This window comes from Bombus flavifrons, chromosome 15 (genome assembly GCF_040668555.2).
Source record: "Bombus flavifrons isolate JBK064 chromosome 15, iyBomFlav1_principal, whole genome shotgun sequence".
NCBI lineage: Eukaryota > Metazoa > Arthropoda > Insecta > Hymenoptera > Apidae > Bombus > Bombus flavifrons.
In genome coordinates, this window is record NC_138456.1 from 10,781,914 (window position 1) to 10,801,170 (window position 19,257).

General features: G+C 41.5%; 1 protein-coding gene across 3 annotated transcripts in view; it reads left to right on the forward strand.

The window, feature by feature from the left end:
- The window catches only part of LOC138187669 (microtubule-associated protein futsch), a 35,114-nt gene that overhangs the window by 10,883 nt on the left and 4,974 nt on the right, over positions 1–19,257 (forward strand). For 2 of the 3 annotated variants that reach the window (XM_069128666.1, XM_069128667.1), the window contains one exon: positions 9–19,119. In XM_069128666.1, the coding sequence (XP_068984767.1) occupies positions 9–19,119 (19,111 nt within the window). The remainder of the gene's footprint in view (positions 1–8; positions 19,120–19,257) is intronic. The other variant, XM_069128668.1, reaches the window with a different exon arrangement.

The window sequence follows — 19,257 nt, forward strand, 5'->3', positions numbered from 1 at the left end:
CGTAACAGGAGAGAAGACAATCCAATTCACCGGACGGGGACAAAGATATCGATCCTCTGATACTAAATCTCACCGATATTGGCCAAGAGATGGTTGTCAATCTGCGTCACATCAGCCTGCGAGCGCATCCGTGCTACAGAGACCCAGACCCGATCAATCTCTATCATAAAGTAGGTCACGGCACGTTGGACATGTACGTGTTAAGCCCCAGCAAGGATAGTCGCGAAGTTAAAGAATTTCTGGCGAGATGGCACGCCGCCGATTCGAAACTTTTTGCCGGTGGACACAAGAAAGACTCGAACAATTTAACCTTCCCGATCCAGAATTTGGTCTCCATATGCGCGTTATTAGTCTGGCAACCCGCAAACCCCGAAGACACCATTACGAGAATATTGTTTCCTGGAAGTACGCCTCAACAGAAGATCTTCGAAGGTTTCGAACGATTGAAACACCTGGAGTTCCTAAAGCATCCTGTTTGCTCTGCAAAGAGCCTCTCGCCGTCTGCGTCTTTAGCTACCCTGCGAGACAAACCCACGAAACAGAAATTGGGCCTGATCAGTGAAAAAGAAGCTTCGAAGAAGTTAGGCACAGAGGCGAAGAAAGAGAAAAAAGAATCGCCTGAAATAAAAATGAAAGCTACAGATGAATTACCTCCAAAGACGCAAGCAGCATCAATTATTCCTACGAAACCTGTTAAAGCTGAAACGAAACCTAAGAAAATAGTGGAGAACAAGAAGATAGAGGTGGAGAAGGAGAGTAAAAAGATAGAAAAAGAAGCGAAGGAAGCGAAAAAGGAGATTGTAAAGAAGGATGTTGGGAAGGAGAAGCCAGAAAAGATAGAAGAGAAATTAGAGAAACGCGAAGAGGATGTCCAGAAGAAGATCGAGCCTCCGAAAGAAACGGAAAAGATAACTCCACCGGCGAAGGAATCAAAACCGAAAGAAGTAGCCAAAAGGAAAGAATCGAAAGAACCAAAAGGCGTTAAACCTGGAAAAATTGAAACAAAGGCGAAGGTAACTGATAAAAAAGTGAAACAGTCTCCCGTAGAAAAGAAGGACGCTGGAATGATAGTAAAATCTTCTCCAACGACCCCTAAGAAAACTATAAACGGAGTTGCCACAAAGACAGAGATATCGAAAGTGAGCGTGACTAAAGCAAAAGCCCAGAAGACAGCAGCTGCACCACCAGCGAAAAGCACTAAGGATGCAAATAATAGAAAAGTACTCGAACAGAAGAACATCGAATCAGCTATAACCACTGGCATGGTCAAAGTACCAGCCAAACCAAAACCAATGGACAGAAAACCGCTTAGCCGTCGACCAAAACCAGTTAGTCCGAGTAAAGTTCGAGTATCTGGTAGTCCAGCGAAGTCGACTCGTAGCACTCCAACGACCTCTGTTAAATCTGACAAAGACGGTGTCGTTCGCAAAGCGAAGAGCGACAAAGGTACCGCCGATTCTTCAACTGTATCCACGCCATCTGGAATCGAAGCTGAAACAGGAGCTAGACTCGCAGAGAAGAGTCTAATGGAACAATCGGAAGATATTTCTTTGGATTCTATCGAAAGCAAAGTGCTGGCTGATCTAAAGGAGGAAAGAGAAGTAGTCGAAGAGATCGAAGCAGTGCTTAAAAAAGCAGATCTTATCGAAGAAACACGAAAAGATGATCGTTCCGAAGGAGATGATGAAATCACAGCAGAACTTACTGACAAGAAAGAAGAAGATATCACAGACGATGACATAATCGAAGCTGACATGGAAGATGCACTTAAGAGAGAACTTATCGATGAGTATTTGATCGTTGAAAAAGAGGAAGATTATATAGAAGACTCTACTCAGAGCGGCGAAGGTGAACAAAAGCATATTTTGGACGAGGCTGAATCTGAGAAGGTGAAGATGCTAAAGGATATGGAGCAGGTGAAGGAAAAAGGTGCCGAGGAAGAAGTGGAGGAGAAAGAGAAGGACGAGAGCGTAGAGAAGCGTGAAAAACCATTGGAAGAGAAGGAGACGATATTAAAAGGCAAAGAAGAGAAGGCAGAGCCAATTGATTTGTCACCAGATCGTAGGGAGCAATTGGAAGAAGAGGCTAAAGAAATAGTTGCTCCAGCAGCAGAAATAATCCAACAAAAACCAGAAGAGAAAGACGATTCCGGTAAGAAGGATAGCGAGGACATTACCAAAGAACCTTCGAGTTTGAGCCCTGATAAATTGGACTCTTCCGAGAAGAAAACCACTGACACTGATTTGAAACCCGAAGCTGACCAAAAGGAACAAATACCAGAAAAATTAGAAGAATCGCAAGAACGAATTTCAACTTTGGAATCTGGTGCTACAACCACAGCGCCGACACTTCCAGAAGATGAGCGTATACCTCTGGACGAAATCAAAGAAGATATCGACGAGAAACACATTATCGAGGAAGTGAAAGAGAAGGATGTGGTACAGAAAGTTAAAGAAGAGGTCGTTGCTTCGCGAACCGTACCTCCAACAGTAACTACAAAGCCAGACGTTCAAGTGTTTGATGTCCGTCAAGCTGTACAGTGTCTTCAACGCGACATTGTAAAAACACCAGACGAAGTTGCTGATTTGCCAGTCCACGAAGAAGTAGATCCCAAATTGTACAGAATGGAAGACTTCGAGAAGGACAAAGAGGAAAAACCAGCATTGGTACAACCGCCACAACCACAGCAAGAACCAGAGCCTCAGCCACAAGTATCGGCACCGGTACCAACACAAGAAGTCAAAGAACCACCTACGCCACCTGTTAAGGAACAAAAAGGAGTTTTCAGCTTCTTCGGCAAGGTTGCTGATAAGTTTGAAAAGGGCATCGATAAATTAACCAAGAAATCAAAGAAGGAACAAGAGAAGGACGTCGATGAAAAGTCTTCGTCGAAGTCCAGTTCTCCGAAAGAGGCAAAGGTACAAGAGAAGACCGTGCTCGAAGAAGTCGATGTTGAGAAAATATTCCTGAAAGTTGGTAAACCTAGTGAGAAAGTCCAGGAAATAGTTCCTGAAGTGGAACCAAAGATACAAGAGAGGGCTGCCTCGATCACGGAAGAAACCATCGCGATGGCTAAGGAAAAACTCGAGGGTGTGACTGTAACAGAACGTGACGTAACAGAACTCGAAATTAAAGAGAAAGAAATTAAACCTACCGAGGAAGAGGCTGTGAAAGAAGAGAGCAAATCTCCAGTGTCGATGGTATCGAAACCCATTGAGGAAGAAAAAGTTGAATTGAAAAAAGAAATAGCGAAACCAAGCGAAGTTCCGTCGAAAGATGTCGAGGTCGCAGAAAAGATGGAAAAGTCACCGGAGATTGAGATTAAAGCTAAGAAGGAAGAACAGCTTGCAGAAGAAGTCGAAGAAGAAGCGGAAGAAATAAAAGCACTGTTGGAAGAAGCTTCGAAGAAATTTAAAACAGTAAAGGACAGCTTGAGGGATTCTTTGGAATCGTTAGAAGAGAAGATTGCCGGTGAAACAGCTGATTTGACACGAGAGGTACCATTAACGAAGGATGTCGTTAAGGACACTCTGGAAGGTGTGGTGGAAAAGCTGGAAGCGATTAAGCCACATATCGAAGGCACATCTCCCGAAAGCAAAGAACCTGAAAAGGTGAAATTCGAAATACCAAAAGCGGAACATTTGGAAGAAGAAATACCTACGAAAGACGTTAAAGAAGCTGTTCTAGACGTTGGAGAGGTTCTTGCTGGAACAGCTGGTATCGACATCGAGGACAAAGTTAGAGATGTTACCGAAATCGTGCGTAAGGTTGCCGAGGTTCTGAAAGAAGACGATGTCTTCTCGGACAAGTTGTTGTTTAAGGAACCAATCAAAAAGGGAGAAACTGTGTCGCCACCTAAACCCGTGGCAGAAGCTGTGTCGCCACCTAAACCTGTGGCAGAAGCTGTGTCGCCGTCTAAACCTGTGGCAGAAGCTGTGTCGCCGCCTAAACCTGTGGCAGAAGCTGTGTCGCCGCCTAAACCTGTGGCAGAAGCTGTGTCGCCGCCGAAAACTGTCGCGGAAACTAAGGTTCCTATGATACCCACGAAAGTTGGAATTACCGAGGAAATTTCTCTGTACCAGGAGGAAGCTGAAGAACTCGTTGCAGAAACAAAGGAAGAACCTTGTGTCCAAGTTGTCAAAGAAACAGAGCCAATTATATCTCCGAAAGAAGAGAAAGATGAGCGTGACGTTAAGGAAATTTGCGAAGAAATGATGAAAGATGATGTCAAGGAGATTGCTCCCGAAGTTAAAGATTTGTCTTTGAAGATGGACGTACTGGAAGCTGGGGTGGAAGACGTTTGTGTGAAAGAAACTGTGAAATCACCGATCGAAAAAGAGGAGAAAGTTGAAACAGCTATAGAAGAGCCTGTAATAGGTTTCGAGCAAAAGATTTCTCCCGCCAAAGCGGAGATTGTAATGGTTTCTCCTGGTTCAACACCAACCTCACCGAAATTTGTTACAGATAAAATGCAGGAAAGCAAAGTGGACTTGAGTAAACAAATTGAAATCTCGATTAAATTACCCGCTGAAATAAAAGCTATTGTCGATAAGGTAGATCGTATTGTGGAAGAGATTATCGAAGAACTTGTGATTAAGAAGAAGAAAATCACTATTGAGATTATAGAGTACATTACGATTGTTAAAGGTGTTCCAAAGGAGCGTGTTATCTATATTATCGAAGAGATTATTATAAGAAAGGGTCTTTCAAAGAAAGATGTCGTCGATAACGTTGATATCTTAAAATTGGAAGAATCTATCACTCCGAAATTGAAAATGGAGCTTGAAGAGTATATTATCAATGAATACATTAAAAGAGGAAAATGTATAACTATCGAAATCGTCGAAGAAATTTCCATCAAAAAGACTGTCCCGAAAGTGATCATAATTCGTATTATCCAGGAAATTATCGTTAAAAAGTTAATCGATGTTAAAACTGATGGTTTGTTTGATTCCGAACTGGAACCGATTGATACTAAAGCAAAAAAAGAAGAAGCTGAGAAGAAAGAAGAAATGAAGGAAGAAAAGATCGAAGCACCGTCGAAATTAGACAAAAAGGAAGAAAAATTATCACCAATCGAAGTTATATCGGTCGCGAAACCAGAAATAAAATCTCCCGTAGAAAAAGAGATTTTGAAGGAAAAAGAGATCCCAAAGGAAAAAGAGATGAAATCACCGAAAGAAGAAGCTAAAATTTCTGAACCACATAAAGAAGAACTCGGCGTCGAAGAAGAATCCGTTTGTTTGTCGGCTGAAGAAGAAGAAGAAGATGATTTTGTAAGTATCATTAAAAAATCTTCCACAAAACCGAAAGAGGTTCGTGACTATGAGGACACAATACCTACAAAACCGGTATCTCTAAAAGAAATTATCGACAAAAGACAGGAAAAAGACATCGGCGACGACTTTGAGGCTGTCGAACAAGAATATAAAGTACGTGATGTAACTGTTACTTCTTTGGAAGATACATCGCGTATTATTTCACCAAAATCAGACGAATCACGCGAGCGGGAATACGCCGAAGAAGCTGTGGAAGATACCATAAGTGAAGTTATTGAGGCTGACGAAAAATTCGTTCACGAGACAAAGGGAAAAGTAGGAAAGACAGAATTACCTATCGATATAAAACCAGTTAAAGAGAAAGAAAAGGAAGTTAAAGTGACCGAAGTAGCAGAATCTCTTGATACCATAGAAAAGTATCTAGACGAAGCTAAAGAGAAGAAGGAGCAGAAGACTGAATCGCCCGAAGAACAAGTGGATGCGATTACAATAGAAAAAGAAAGAAAGAAGCGTTCAATCGGTGAACTAGTGCTGGAAAAAGAAGTTGTTCAGAAAGAATTAGAAAAGCTAGAAGAAAAAGAATTTAAGCCAATAGAAAAGAAAGAAGAAGTAAAACCAATGGAAAAGAAGGAAGAAGTGAAACCAGAAGAGAAGGAAGAAGAAGTGAAACCAATGGAAAAGAAGGAAGAAGTAAAACCAGTAGAAAAGGAAGAAGAAGTAAAACCAATAGAAAAGAAAGAAGAAGTAAAACCATTGGAAAAGAAGGAAGAAGTGAAACCAGTAGAGAAGGAAGAAGAAGTGAAACCAATGGAAAAGAAGGAAGAAGTAAAACCAGTAGAAAAGGAGGAAGAAGTGAAACCAGTAGAGAAGGAAGAAGAAGTAAAACCAATAGAAAAGAAAGAAGAAATAAAACCGATGGAAAAGAAAGAAGAAGTAAAACCAATGGAAAAGAAGGAAGAAGTTAAACCAGTAGAAAAGGAAGAAGAAGTAAAACCAATAGAAAAGAAAGAAGAAGTAAAACCAATGGAAAAGAAGGAAGAAGTGAAACCAGTAGAGAAGGAAGAAGAAGTGAAACCAATGGAAAAGAAGGAAGAAGTGAAACCAGTAGAGAAGGAAGAAGAAGTAAAACCAATAGAAAAGAAAGAAGAAGTAAAACCAATGGAAAAGAAGGAAGAAGTTAAACCAGTAGAAAAGGAAGATGAAGTGAAACCAGTAGAAAAGGAAGAAGTAAAACCAATAGAAAAGAAAGAAGAAGTAAAACCAATAGAAAAGAAGGAAGAAGTGAAACCAGTAGAGAAGGAAGAGGAAGTGAAACCAGTGGAAAAGAAAGAAGAAGTGAAACCAGTAGAGAAGGAAGAAGAAATGAAACCAGTAGAAAAGAAAGAAGAAGCAAAACCAGTAGAAAAGAAAGAAGAAGCAAAACCAATGGAAAAGAAAGAAGAAGTAAAACCAATGGAAAAGGAGGAAGAAGTGAAACCAGTAGAAAAGGAAGAAGAAATGAAACCAGTGGAAAAGAAAGAAGAGGTAAAACCAATGGAAAAGAAAGAAGAGGTGAAACCAGTAGAAAAGAAAGAAGAAGTAAAACCAATGGAAAAGGAGGAAGAAGTGAAACCAGTAGAAAAGGAAGAAGAAGCGAGACCAGTGGAAAAGAAAGAAGAAGTAAAGCCAATAGAAAAGAAGGAAGAGGTGAAACCAATGGAAAAGGAGGAAGAAGTAAAACCAGTAGAGAAGGAAGAGGAAGTGAAGCCAGTGGAAAAGAAAGAAGAAGTGAAACCAGTAGAGAAGGAAGAAGAAATGAAACCAGTAGAAAAGAAAGAAGAAGCAAAACCAATGGAAAAGAAAGAAGAAGTGAAACCAGTGGAAAAGAAAGAAGAAGTAAAACCAATGGAACAGAAGGAAGAAGTGAAGCCAGTAGAAAAGGAAGAAGAAGTAAAACCAGTGGAAAAGAAAGAAGAAATAAAACCAATAGAAATGAAAGAAGAAGAGAGACCGGTGGAAAAGGTGACTGAACCAAAATCACCTGTTCAAAAGGAAATCATCGATGAAATCAAGCCTACTGAAATTTCATTAATAAAAGACGAGAAGCGAGAAGACAAATTGGAGACAGTTATCGACGTTTCCAAGAAAATTCCGGAATCGGAAGTTGTTGATCGCGTACCGAAGGAAGAACTTGTTGAAAAGAAACCGGAAATACTTGAAGTGGAGCGTAAGAAGAGCATTCAGGAACTAGTTAAAAAAGATGAGGAAGTATCCCCCAAAGTAGAAAAGATCGAAGATGACAAGAAAATATCTCCCAAAGTAGAGAAGATCGAAGACGACAAGAAAGTGGAGGTGGTTGCGCCTGAAGATTTAACTAAAAAAGATGAGAAAATATCTCCTAAAGCAGAAAAGATCGAAGATGTCACGAAAATTGAGAAAGTTACTCTTGAAGATTTAGCTAAAAAAGATGCGGAAGTATCTCCCAAACTAGAAAAACTTGAAGATGACAAAAAAATGGAGAAAGTTTCTCCTGAAGACTTAGCTAAGAAAGACGAAGAAGTATCTCCCAAAGTAGAAAAGATCGAAGACGACAAGAAAGTGGAGATGGTTGGGCCTGAAGATTTAGCCAAAAAAGATGAGAAAATATCTCCCAAAGCAGAAAAGATCGAAGATGTCACGAAAATTGAGAAAGTTACTCTTGAAGATTTAGCTAAAAAAGATGCGAAAGTATCTCCCAAACTAGAAAAGCTTGAAGATGACAAGAAAATGGAGAAAGTTTCTCCTGAAGACTTAGCTAAGAAAGACGAAGAAGTATCTCCCAAAGTAGAAAAGATTGAAGATGACAAGAAAATGGAGAAGGTTGCTCCTGAAGATTTAGCTCAAAAGGATGAGAAAGTATCTCCCAAAGTAGAAAAGGTCGAAGGTGACAAGAAAATTGAGAAAGTTGTTCTTGAAGACTTATCGTTGGCTCGAAAAGAAGAGCCACCCAAAGAGATACCAGTTGCAGTTAAAGAAGAAAAGAAACCTGAGAAATCGCCAGAAGATGATGCTGCAGCTGTTCGAAGGATGTTAGTTACAGCAAGCAGCGAAGATGGCGGACAAGAAATTGAAATTTCCCCAACTGGTACTATCGCGCTCCAAAAGACTGTTACACCTGATGATTCTCTTAAAGATGCATCTGTCAAATCAACATCTGATAAAGATTCTTTGCTTCTAGATAAGGACTCTCTGCACTCAGAAATCAGTTCTCCAGAAAAAGACAGCATTTCTGATAAGTCACCATCGATCAAAGATGTCGGAAAGGTAACTCCTGAAGACAGCTTGGATAAATCACCGATTGACACTCGTGACTCACGTGATCTTGAAGACAGCTTAGAGAAGGCGGTACCTAGTAAACCAAAAGAAGCGGACAGTAGCACTTCTCCATCTCTGATAGAATCAGAAATTCCAAAGTCTCCCAGTTTGCAACAACAAACAGAAATTTTAGAGGATATGGCTAAAACCGTTCGTGAAAAAGTCGAAAAGAAAGAATTAGAAACTAGGAAGATTGAAACAATCGAATCATCTGTTGATATAGCTACTAAAGTAGTGGATACCGTTGCTGAGAAAAAGGAATTAGATGGAAAAATGATTAAAGAAGCTTTAGAGAAACCGACACTGATTCAAGAGAAAGCTGAAGTCGATGTTGAAATTCGTAAGAAAAGTCTCGACATCGTTGCATCGAAATCACCGGAGTCGCTTCGATCGGAAGATGTTTCTCCGGCGGAAACTATTTTTGCAAAATCACCGGAAGAATCGGCGAAGACTTCCGATATGAAAGATATAGAACCTCTAAAGTCAACTTTCGAAACGATAGTTCCAGAAAGAAAGATTGGAATGCTGGAAAGTTTGAAAACAGAAGTAATTAAAGAAGTTGCTCAAGTTGATAGGAAAATTGAGATGCCTGTAAGTGATGAAAAAGAAGACAAGAAAGAACCTGTCGGTATTTCACCTAAGAAAAGTCCTGAAGAGAGTCCTGAAAAGAGTCCTGAAAAGAGTCCAGAACTAAAAGAGAAACCAATTGATTTCGAACCTATCAAAGCAGAAAAGATACAACCAATCGCAGACCTTAAGCCAGCAATTATCACTGACCAGGACAAGTTAGGAAAGAAAGAAGCAGACAAAAAATCTCCTTCTCCGGCACCTAGCGATAAAGGGGATTTGCAGGAGGTAAGCGAGGATAAAATGGTAGAAAAGACGATTGTGTATTTGACAAAGTTGGAAAAATCTGAGATCATTACCGCAGAAGCAGAAAAGAAGATAGAAGAACAAGTAGATGTTTCTAAACGTCAGGCTGAAGAAGCCAAGAAAACAAAAACACCAGAGGAACCTAGAACTCCAACTACAAGTCCTGTTCTTGAACAACCTTCGAAAGCAGACATCGCAGAAATTCCCAGTGAAAAACCGATAGAATCAAAGGCACCTTTGGATGTATCAAAGCGACCCAGTATTCCTACTGAACCGCATGAGTGGAAAGAGATTGATGTAAAGGAAATAGACAAGGCTAGGGCGTTAAGTATAACGAGTGCTACCGAAGAACGTGAGGTTATTACAGATCGTTTGAAATCACCGATTAGTCCTGCAGAGAAGCCAGATTTAAAGGCTACTGATAAAAAATCACTTCCTCGTTATTCAGATTTAGAGGATGCAGAGGTAGAAGATGAGAAGTCTGCATCTTCCAGTATAACAAGTGTCTCAGGAGAATCTAAGGATGCATCAGATGCGTCAAAGTCGTCCAGTATTGTTGACGAGGTATGCGATATAAAGGATATTGCGGCAAGAGATATTGAGAAGTCAAAATCTCCTAGTGTCGCTAGCGTCACAAGTCTCTTGGCTGAACAAAAGGAACCGGTGGATAAGTCAAAGACACCTAGTATTGCTGGAGAGATTCCTGACTTAAAAGAAATTGAAACAAAAGATATGGAGAAATCTAGGTCCCCTAGTATATCGAGTGTCTCAACTGAAGCAAAGGACGTGTCAGATAAGTCGAAGTCTTCTAGTATCGCTGACGAGACACCTGACTTAAAAGAGGTTGATGCTAAAGAAATTGAAAAATCTAGATCTCCCAGTGTAACGAGTGTCCTATCCGAAGCAAAAGATGTATCGGATAAGTCGAAATCTCCTAGTATCGTTGGCGAGACACCTGACTTAAAGGATCTTGAAGCTAAAGAAATTGAAAAATCTAGGTCTCCTAGTGTAACAAGCGTCCCAGCTGAAGTAAAAGATGTGTCGGATAAGTCGAAATCTCCTAGTATCGCTGGAGAGACACCTGACTTAAAGGACATTGAAGCTAAAGAAATAGAGAAGTCTAGATCTCCCAGTGTAACGAGTATCATATCCGAAGGAAAGGGCGTATCGGATAAGTCGAAATCTCCTAGTATCGCTGGCGAGACACCTGACTTAAAGGACATTGAAGCTAAAGAAATAGAGAAGTCTAGGTCTCCCAGTATATCGAGTGTCCCATCCGAAGCAAAGGACGTACCGGATAAGTCGAAATCTCCTAGTATCGCTGGCGAGACACCTGACTTAAAGGACATTGAAGCTAAAGAAATAGAGAAGTCTAGATCTCCCAGTATATCGAGTGTCCTATCCGAAGCAAAGGACGTACCGGATAAGTCGAAATCTCCTAGTATCGCTGGCGAGACACTTGACTTAAAGGACATTGAAGCTAAAGGAATAGAAAAGTCTAGGTCTCCCAGTGTAACGAGCGTTCCATCCGAAGCAAAAGACGTGCTGGATAAGTCGAAATCTCCTAGTATCGCAGGCGAGACACTTGACTTAAAGGACATTGAAGCTAAAGAAATAGAAAAGTCTAGGTCTCCCAGTGTAACCAGCGTTCCATCCGAAGCAAAGGACGTGCTGGATAAGTCGAAATCTCCTAGTATCGCTGGCGAGACACTTGACTTAAAGGACATTGAAGCTAAAGAAATAGAAAAGTCTAGGTCTCCCAGTGTAACGAGCGTTCCATCCGAAGCAAAGGACGTGCTGGATAAGTCGAAATCTCCTAGTATCGCTGGCGAGACACCTGACTTAAAGGATCTTGAAGCTAAAGAAATTGAAAAATCTAGGTCTCCTAGTGTAATAAGCGTCCCAGCTGAAGCGAAAGATGTATCGGATAAGTCGAAGTCTCCTAGTATCACTGGTGAAACGCCTGATCTGAAGGACGTTGAAGCGAAAGGTGCTGAGAAATCTAGATCTCCGAGTATACCAAGTGCTCCAGTAGAAACTAAAGATATATCAGATAAATCAAAGACACCAAGCATCGTCAGTGATACGCTAGATCTAAAAGAACTCGAAACAAAAGATATTGAGAAATCCAGATCTCCTAGTGTGACAAGTATTTCAACGGAACTGAAAGATAAGTCAAAGACTCCTAGCATTACTGGGGAAACACCAGATTTAAAGGATATCGAGAAGTCTAGGTCTCCTAGCATAACAAGTATTTCAGCGGAGTTTAAAGAAGTATCAGATAAGTCAAAGACTCCCAGCGTTGTTGGTGAAGAACCTGACTTAAAGGATGTTGACAAATCTAGGTCTCCTAGGCCTAGCGTAACTAGTGTCCTTACTGAGCCAAAAGAACCAGCTGATAAATCCAAGACACCAAGCATTGCAGGAGATATTGCCGATCTAAAGGAAGTCGATGAAAAAGATTTTGACAAATCCAGATCTGCCAGCGTAGCAAGTATTGCAGTTGAACCGAAGGAACTTTCGGATAAGTCAAAGTCACCTAGTATTGTTAGTGAGACTCTTGACTTGAAGGATATTGACGAAAAAGATATTGAGAAATCTAGGTCTCCTAGTGTCATAAGTGTACCTACTGAGCGGAAAGAAACACCGGATAAATCCAAGTCGCCCAGCATTGCTGGTGAGATTCCAGAATTAAAAGACGTTTGCGTAAAAGATGTTGAGAAGTCTAGGTCTCCTAGTGTAACAAGCATTTCAGCCGAGCTGAGAGAACCAACTGATAAATCAAAGTCACCTAGCCTTGCTGGCGAGAAACCTGATCTAGATGAAATTGATGCAAAAAGTGCTGAAAAATCCAGGTCTCCTAGTGTTGCATCTGTTGTAACTGAGACAAAGGAAACATCCGATAAATCAAAATCGCCTAGCATTGTTGGAGAGGCTCCCGATTTGAAAGATGTTGAAGCAAAAGATATTGAAAAATCTCGATCTCCTAGCATTACAAGTGTTCCAACTGAAGCGAAAGACGCATCAGATAAATCAAAGTCTCCTAGTATCGCTGGCGAAATACCTGATGTAAAGGACGCCGATATAAAAGATACACAGAAATCTAGATCTCCGAGCATATCAATCGCATCAACGGAATCGAAAGGAGCCACGGATAAATCAAAGTCACCCAGCATTGCTGGAGAAGTACCTGACTTAAAGGATATTGAGAAATCTAGATCTCCCAGTATAACCAGTATTCCGGCTGAAGCAAAGGACGTTTTAGATAAGTCAAAGTCGCCTAGCATTGCTGGCGAAATTCCCGACTTAAAGGATGTTGAGAAACCTAGATCTCCCAGTATACCAGGTATTCCTATGGAATCGAAGGACGTATCAGATAAGTCAAAATCTCCCAGTGTTGCTGGAGAAGTTCAAGACTTAAAGGATGTTGCAAAATCTAGATCTCCCAGTATACCAAGTGTTTCCGCTGAATCGAAAGAAGTATCAGATAAATCAAAATCTCCCAGTGTCGCTGGTGAAGTTCCCGATTTGAAGGATGTTGAGAAATCCAGATCTCCCAGTATACCAAGCATTCCTGTGGAATCGAAAGACGTATCAGATAAATCAAAATCTCCTAGTGTCGCTAGCGAAGTTCCCGATTTGAAGGATGTTGAGAAATCCAGATCTCCCAGTATAACAAGTATTCCTGTGGAATCCAAGGACGTATCAGATAAGTCAAAATCTCCCAGTGTCGCTGGTGAAGTTCCCGATTTGAAAGATGTTGAGAAATCCAGATCTCCCAGTATACCAAGTATTCCTGTGGAATCCAAGGACGTATCAGATAAGTCAAAATCTCCCAGTGTCGCTGGTGAAGTCCCCGATTTGAAGGATGTTGAGAAATCCAGATCTCCCAGTATACCAAGTATTCCTGTGGAATCCAAGGACGTATCAGATAAGTCAAAATCTCCCAGTGTCGCTGGTGAAGTTCCCGATTTGAAGGATGTTGAGAAATCCAGATCTCCCAGTATACCAAGTATTCCTGTGGAATCCAAGGACGTATCAGATAAGTCAAAATCTCCCAGTGTCGCTGGTGAAGTCCCCGATTTGAAGGATGTTGAGAAATCCAGATCTCTCAGTATACCAAGTATTCCTGTGGAATCCAAGGACGTATCAGATAAGTCAAAATCTCCCAGTGTCGCTGGTGAAGTTACCGATTTGAAGGATGTTGAGAAATCCAGATCTCCCAGTATACCAAGTATTCCTGTGGAATCCAAGGACGTATCAGATAAGTCAAAATCTCCCAGTGTTGCTGGTGAAGTTCCCGATTTGAAGGATGTTGAGAAATCCAGATCTCCCAGTATACCAAGTATTCCTGTGGAATCCAAGGACGTATCAGATAAGTCAAAATCTCCCAGTGTTGCTGGTGAAGTTCCCGATTTGAAGGATGTTGAGAAATCCAGATCTCCCAGTATACCAAGTATTCCTGTGGAATCCAAGGACGTATCAGATAAGTCAAAATCTCCCAGTGTCGCTGGTGAAGTTCCCGATTTGAAGGATGTTGAGAAATCCAGATCTCCCAGTATACCAAGTATTCCTGTGGAATCCAAGGACGTATCAGATAAATCAAAATCTCCCAGTGTCGCTGGTGAAGTTCCCGATTTGAAGGATGTTGAAAAATCCAGATCTCCCAGTATACCAAGCATTCCTGTGGAATCCAAGGACGTATCAGATAAGTCAAAATCTCCCAGTGTCGCTGGCGAAGTTCCCGATTTGAAAGATGTTGAGAAATCCAGATCTCCCAGTATACCAAGCATTCCTGTGGAATCCAAGGACGTATCAGATAAATCAAAATCTCCCAGTGTCGCTGGTGAAGTTCCCGATTTGAAGGATGTTGAAAAATCCAGATCTCCCAGTATACCAAGCATTCCTGTGGAATCCAAGGACGTATCAGATAAGTCAAAATCTCCCAGTGTCGCTGGTGAAGTTCCTGATCTGAGAGATATGGAGAAATCTAGATCTCCTAGCATAACAAGTGTTTCAGCGGAACTAAAAGAAACGGTAGATAAATCGAAATCGCCCAGTATCGCTGGCGAAGCTATTGATTTGAAGGACGTTGAGGCTAAAGAAATTGGGAAATCTAGGTCTCCTAGTGTGATTAGTGTCACAGATGAATCGAAGGATAAATCCAGGTCTCCCAGCATTGTTGCCGAGACGCTCGATTTGAAGGATGTTTCCACGAAGGATGCTGATAAATCTAGGTCACCTAGTGTTCCGTTAGAATATAAAGATATATCAGAAAAATCAAAGACTCCCAGCGTTGCTGACGAAACAAGTGATTTAAAGGATGTTGACGCTAAAGTTGCTGATAAATCTAGGTCACCTAGCGTAACAAGTGCCCCAGCGGAAGCAAAGGATTTAACGGATAAATCAAAATCCCCTAGCGTTGCCAGTGATATATTGGATTTGAAAGATGTTGCAGATTCTGTGGACAAATCTAAATCCCCAAGTGTAGCAGATATTTCAGTAGGATTGAAGGATGTATCAGATAAGTCAAAGTCGCCTAGCATTGCTGGTGAATCACCTGACCTAAAGGAGGTTGAAACGAAATCTATTGACAAACCTATATCTCCAACTATACCAAGTGCTCCAAAGGAAGCTAAAGATTTATTGGATAAATCAAAGTCACCCAGTATTGCTGGCGAGGTACCTGATGTGAAAGAAGTTGAATTGGAAGATATCGTGAAATCTAGATCTCCGAGTATACCAAGTGTCTCAGTGGAATCTAAGGATGTAGCGGGTAAATCTGATGTATCCAAGTCGCCTAGCATCGCTGGCGACACGCTTGATTTCAAGGATATTGACGTAAAAGACAAATCCAGATCTCCTAGTGTAACAAGTGTTTTAGGTGAACCAAAGGAAGCAGCGGACAAATCCAAGTCTCCGAGTGTCGCTGGAGAAGTTCCCGATATACAGGATGTTGAAGCAAAAGATACTGAGAAATCCAGATCTCCAAGTATACCAAGTGCAACGGTGGACTCGAGAGATGTATCGGACAAGTCGAAGTCCCCAAGCATCGCTGGCGACGTTTCCGATGTAAAGGAAGTTGAAGCTAAAGACATTGGAAAGTCCAGATCACCCAGTGTAACAAGTGTCCTGTCAGAACCTAAGGATAAATCAAAGACTCCTAGCATTGCTAGCGAGACACCTGATTTGAAGGAAGTTGGTATGAAAGAAATTGAGAAATCCAGATCTCCCAGTGTAGCAAGTGTTCCAGGAGAAGCTAAAGATTTGTCCGACAAATCAAAGTCTCCCAGCATCGCTGATTTAGACGAAGGGGATAGAAGAAAAGAAATCGATATTAAAAAGCTAGATGTCGAAGAGAAACAGATTGATATTCGGAAATCAGTCGAAAAGGATGGGGCATTAAAGACGCCAGTTAAACTGGAAGATTTTACGAAAATAAGCGTTTCTACTACAGAGGTAACTAAAGATAAGTCGCTATTCGTCGATGATAGCTATAAAGTATTGCCTGAAAGTGTTGAAATGGACCAAACGCAGGTCGATCGAGAAAGTATGATGAAAATAACGCCTGAGAAAGAAGCAAATATTAAAAAGTATATTTTAGAAGAATATATAAATAAGGGAAGGAAGATCACAATGATCGTAATAGAAGAAATAATTAGAACTTATTCAGTCTCAGAGTTGATAGTAATGACTATCATAGAGACAATTATTACGACGAGGAAACTCAACAGAGATTCAGTTTTAGATATACCCGAGCAAAAGATGGAGAAGTCGGATCATTCGATAAGTTCTAGCGTAAGTTCCGAACTGATTGCTTCTGATAAATCTACTCAAGATAGCCCTGTACGTTCTGAGCCACATATCGACGAAGAAGTTTCGATCTCGGAAGAGAAGAGAATCGAAATTGAGAAACTTCTCGAAGAAGACTACATTAAGCAAGGAAAGAAAATCACCGAAGAAATTCTAGAAGAAATTATCGTCCGATCGTCTTTACCTCGATACATTATTCTAGAAATAATGGAGGAATTAATTCTGAAGAGAAAACTTACTCGAGAATCCGTGATCGACGTGGAGGTGTATTATCACGACGACGAGCCAGATGACAGCTACGGCAAGGATGGCTACCGTTATGAAAAATCTCTGGAGCTCAGATACGAACCCGACCACGGAGACGGGAAAATGTCTTACGATTACAAAACGGTGGAATATTCGGGACAACGCGAAGGCCATATGGAAACGTCGATGACGGATTATTCGACAAGTTACGAGAGCCAATTCCACAAAGCATTCGTCGGCGGAGTAACCGAGATACGTACGACTCATATAACAACGTTATCAGGAAAATCAACGCCAGACGTAACTCGCGACGGAACTCCTGATTCGATATCCGAGCCAACAGCTTCCACCGTAGAGAAAGTAGAAGATAAATCTGCCGGTAAACCAACCGACCATATTTCGCCTGATAAAGATGTAGTTTCTACCAGTATCGGCACCTCCACCACTATCACCACTACGGTAACCCAGAAATCTTCTGTTACGCACACTGTAGAAGCGAAACCTCAGATAGTTACTGTACTGAAAGAAAGTAAAATCGGAGAATTAGACGCGCAAGTGACGGGTAAGACGGAAGTAATTAGAAAAGTAATCGAATCAGAGGTAGACGCGAGTAAATCTGTACCCTCGGCCAGGCTTGAGTTCGAGGAGTTGGAAAAACGAATTATCAAAGGTAAAGAAGAGATGGAGGGAGAGCCGACCGAAGAAGAAAAGGAAGTTTCGCCAGATGGCAAGGTGATCGTGGTTAAAAGAATCGTGACACGAGAAGTGTCGGATCAAGAAGAACCCGAAACGATTCGTAAGGTAATAAAACGGGAGATCATCGAGCAGGATGATCCGGTGGTGATTACGAAAGTCATAAAGCGCGAGATTATCGTTCCCGAGGGTGAGATGGGCGACACAGACGATCTCGAAACGATAAAAGAAATCGTGAGCAAAGAAACTATGCCATCGACCGTCGAAACTGTGAGAACAGAAACGAAGAAAATCGTGATTACAGGAGGCGAAAAGCTGAGCGAAGAGAGTCTGACATCGGACATTCTGTCGGGTATGCACGTCGACGTTAAAAAAGGAACAACAACTATCATAGAAACGGGTGGTGAAATATCGGAGAAGGACATCAGAGAGGCTATCGAAAAAATGACAACCGAAGCTAGTAAGCAGAGTGAATTTTTAAGCGACGAAGGTACCATAATCAAAGAAACTACTATTAGAACTACGAAGACCGAAGAGTCTACGGAAAGGAAGAAAGAAGAGAAGAAAGTCGAAGGAGCAGAAGGAAAATCTGAAGCGAAATTTGAAAAGGAAGAAACGAAGCATACGCCGATAGATAAACGTTCGATGCCTCCTCAAGTACGCGATATCGCTTCCGACGTTACTTCTCTGTCAGGAAGAACTACACCGGACCGAAGATCCGAAGGTAGGTCATTGACTGGAACTCCAGAAGGATTCAGATCGGGAGAGGTGATCAGAACGATCATCACCACGACTAAGACAGTGTCCGACGATGGTGAGATAGTGACGACGACCCGAGAAGTCACGGAAACCACAAACGAAAAAGGAGAGACGGTGATATTGGCGGAGAAAGTGGACGTGAAGGTAGATGAATATTTACCTAGCAAGGATATGACGGAATCTTTGGGTCCCGATAGCTCCCTTCTACGTTCCTTGCAAGAAAAAGAGAAAGAGAAAACATCTAGCGACTTTATGAGCAGCGCGATGAGCAGCAGCATCTATGGCGAGCTGCCATCTGAAAAAGATACAACAAGTGGCAGCACGCAGAAATTCGGCGAATCTTCCACTCTGAAAGATCAAGGTGATTACACGTTCAAGCGTTTCATGGTGGAGAAAGAATATGCCGGTGATTACAAGGAGAAATCTGATCCGAAGAAATATATCGACGAGGCTGGACTTGACTTTGAGAAAGCTCTGTCGATGGAACAAAAGGAAACTAAAGAAACTGAGCCACAGGGTAGAACTATCTCGGCGAGATACACCAACGGTAGCGTTCGTCGAGAAGCGTCAGATTCTGATGGTAAATCGGACGATCGTAAAGAGGAGGATCCGAAGTCTGACACGAAGAAAGATCCGTTAGATGGTTGGGGAACTCCATTGGGGCTTCCTTCTCCCATTCCACCGCATAAGTTTAACCTCAGAAACACGAATTCCGATAACAATATGAGACTAAATTTCGACGCTATTAACGACTGGGGTGAGCCATTGAGATTACCTTCACCAGCTCCTGTGACCAATGAAATTTCTAACAAGGGTACACCCGGAACACCGAAAAAGGAGAAGAAACAAGCGAGAAAGGTTCTATCGGAGAATCTGAAGAACAAGAAACGCTCCGAGAGTCCGGGCAAGAACGAGAAGAAGCTGAAGGATTCGAAGAATAAAGTACAACCCGTCTACGTGGATCTTACTTATGTACCTCATCATGGAAACTCCTATTACACATCGTTGGAATTCTTCAAGAGAGTTCGCGCGAGATATTACGTGTTCAGCGGTACCGAACCAAGTCGTGAAGTCTATGATGCTTTGTTGGAAGCTAAGAGGACTTGGGAAGACAAAGATCTCGGTAGGTCGACGTCAGTTTTCATTCGGACACATTTATGCCGATCGGTATTAGCACTCGTTTATTCCAAAACTCTAATAATTTTTCATTCTTATTTTCAAGTGTTAATTCTCATCGAGAAACTATATCCTTACGTAGTGC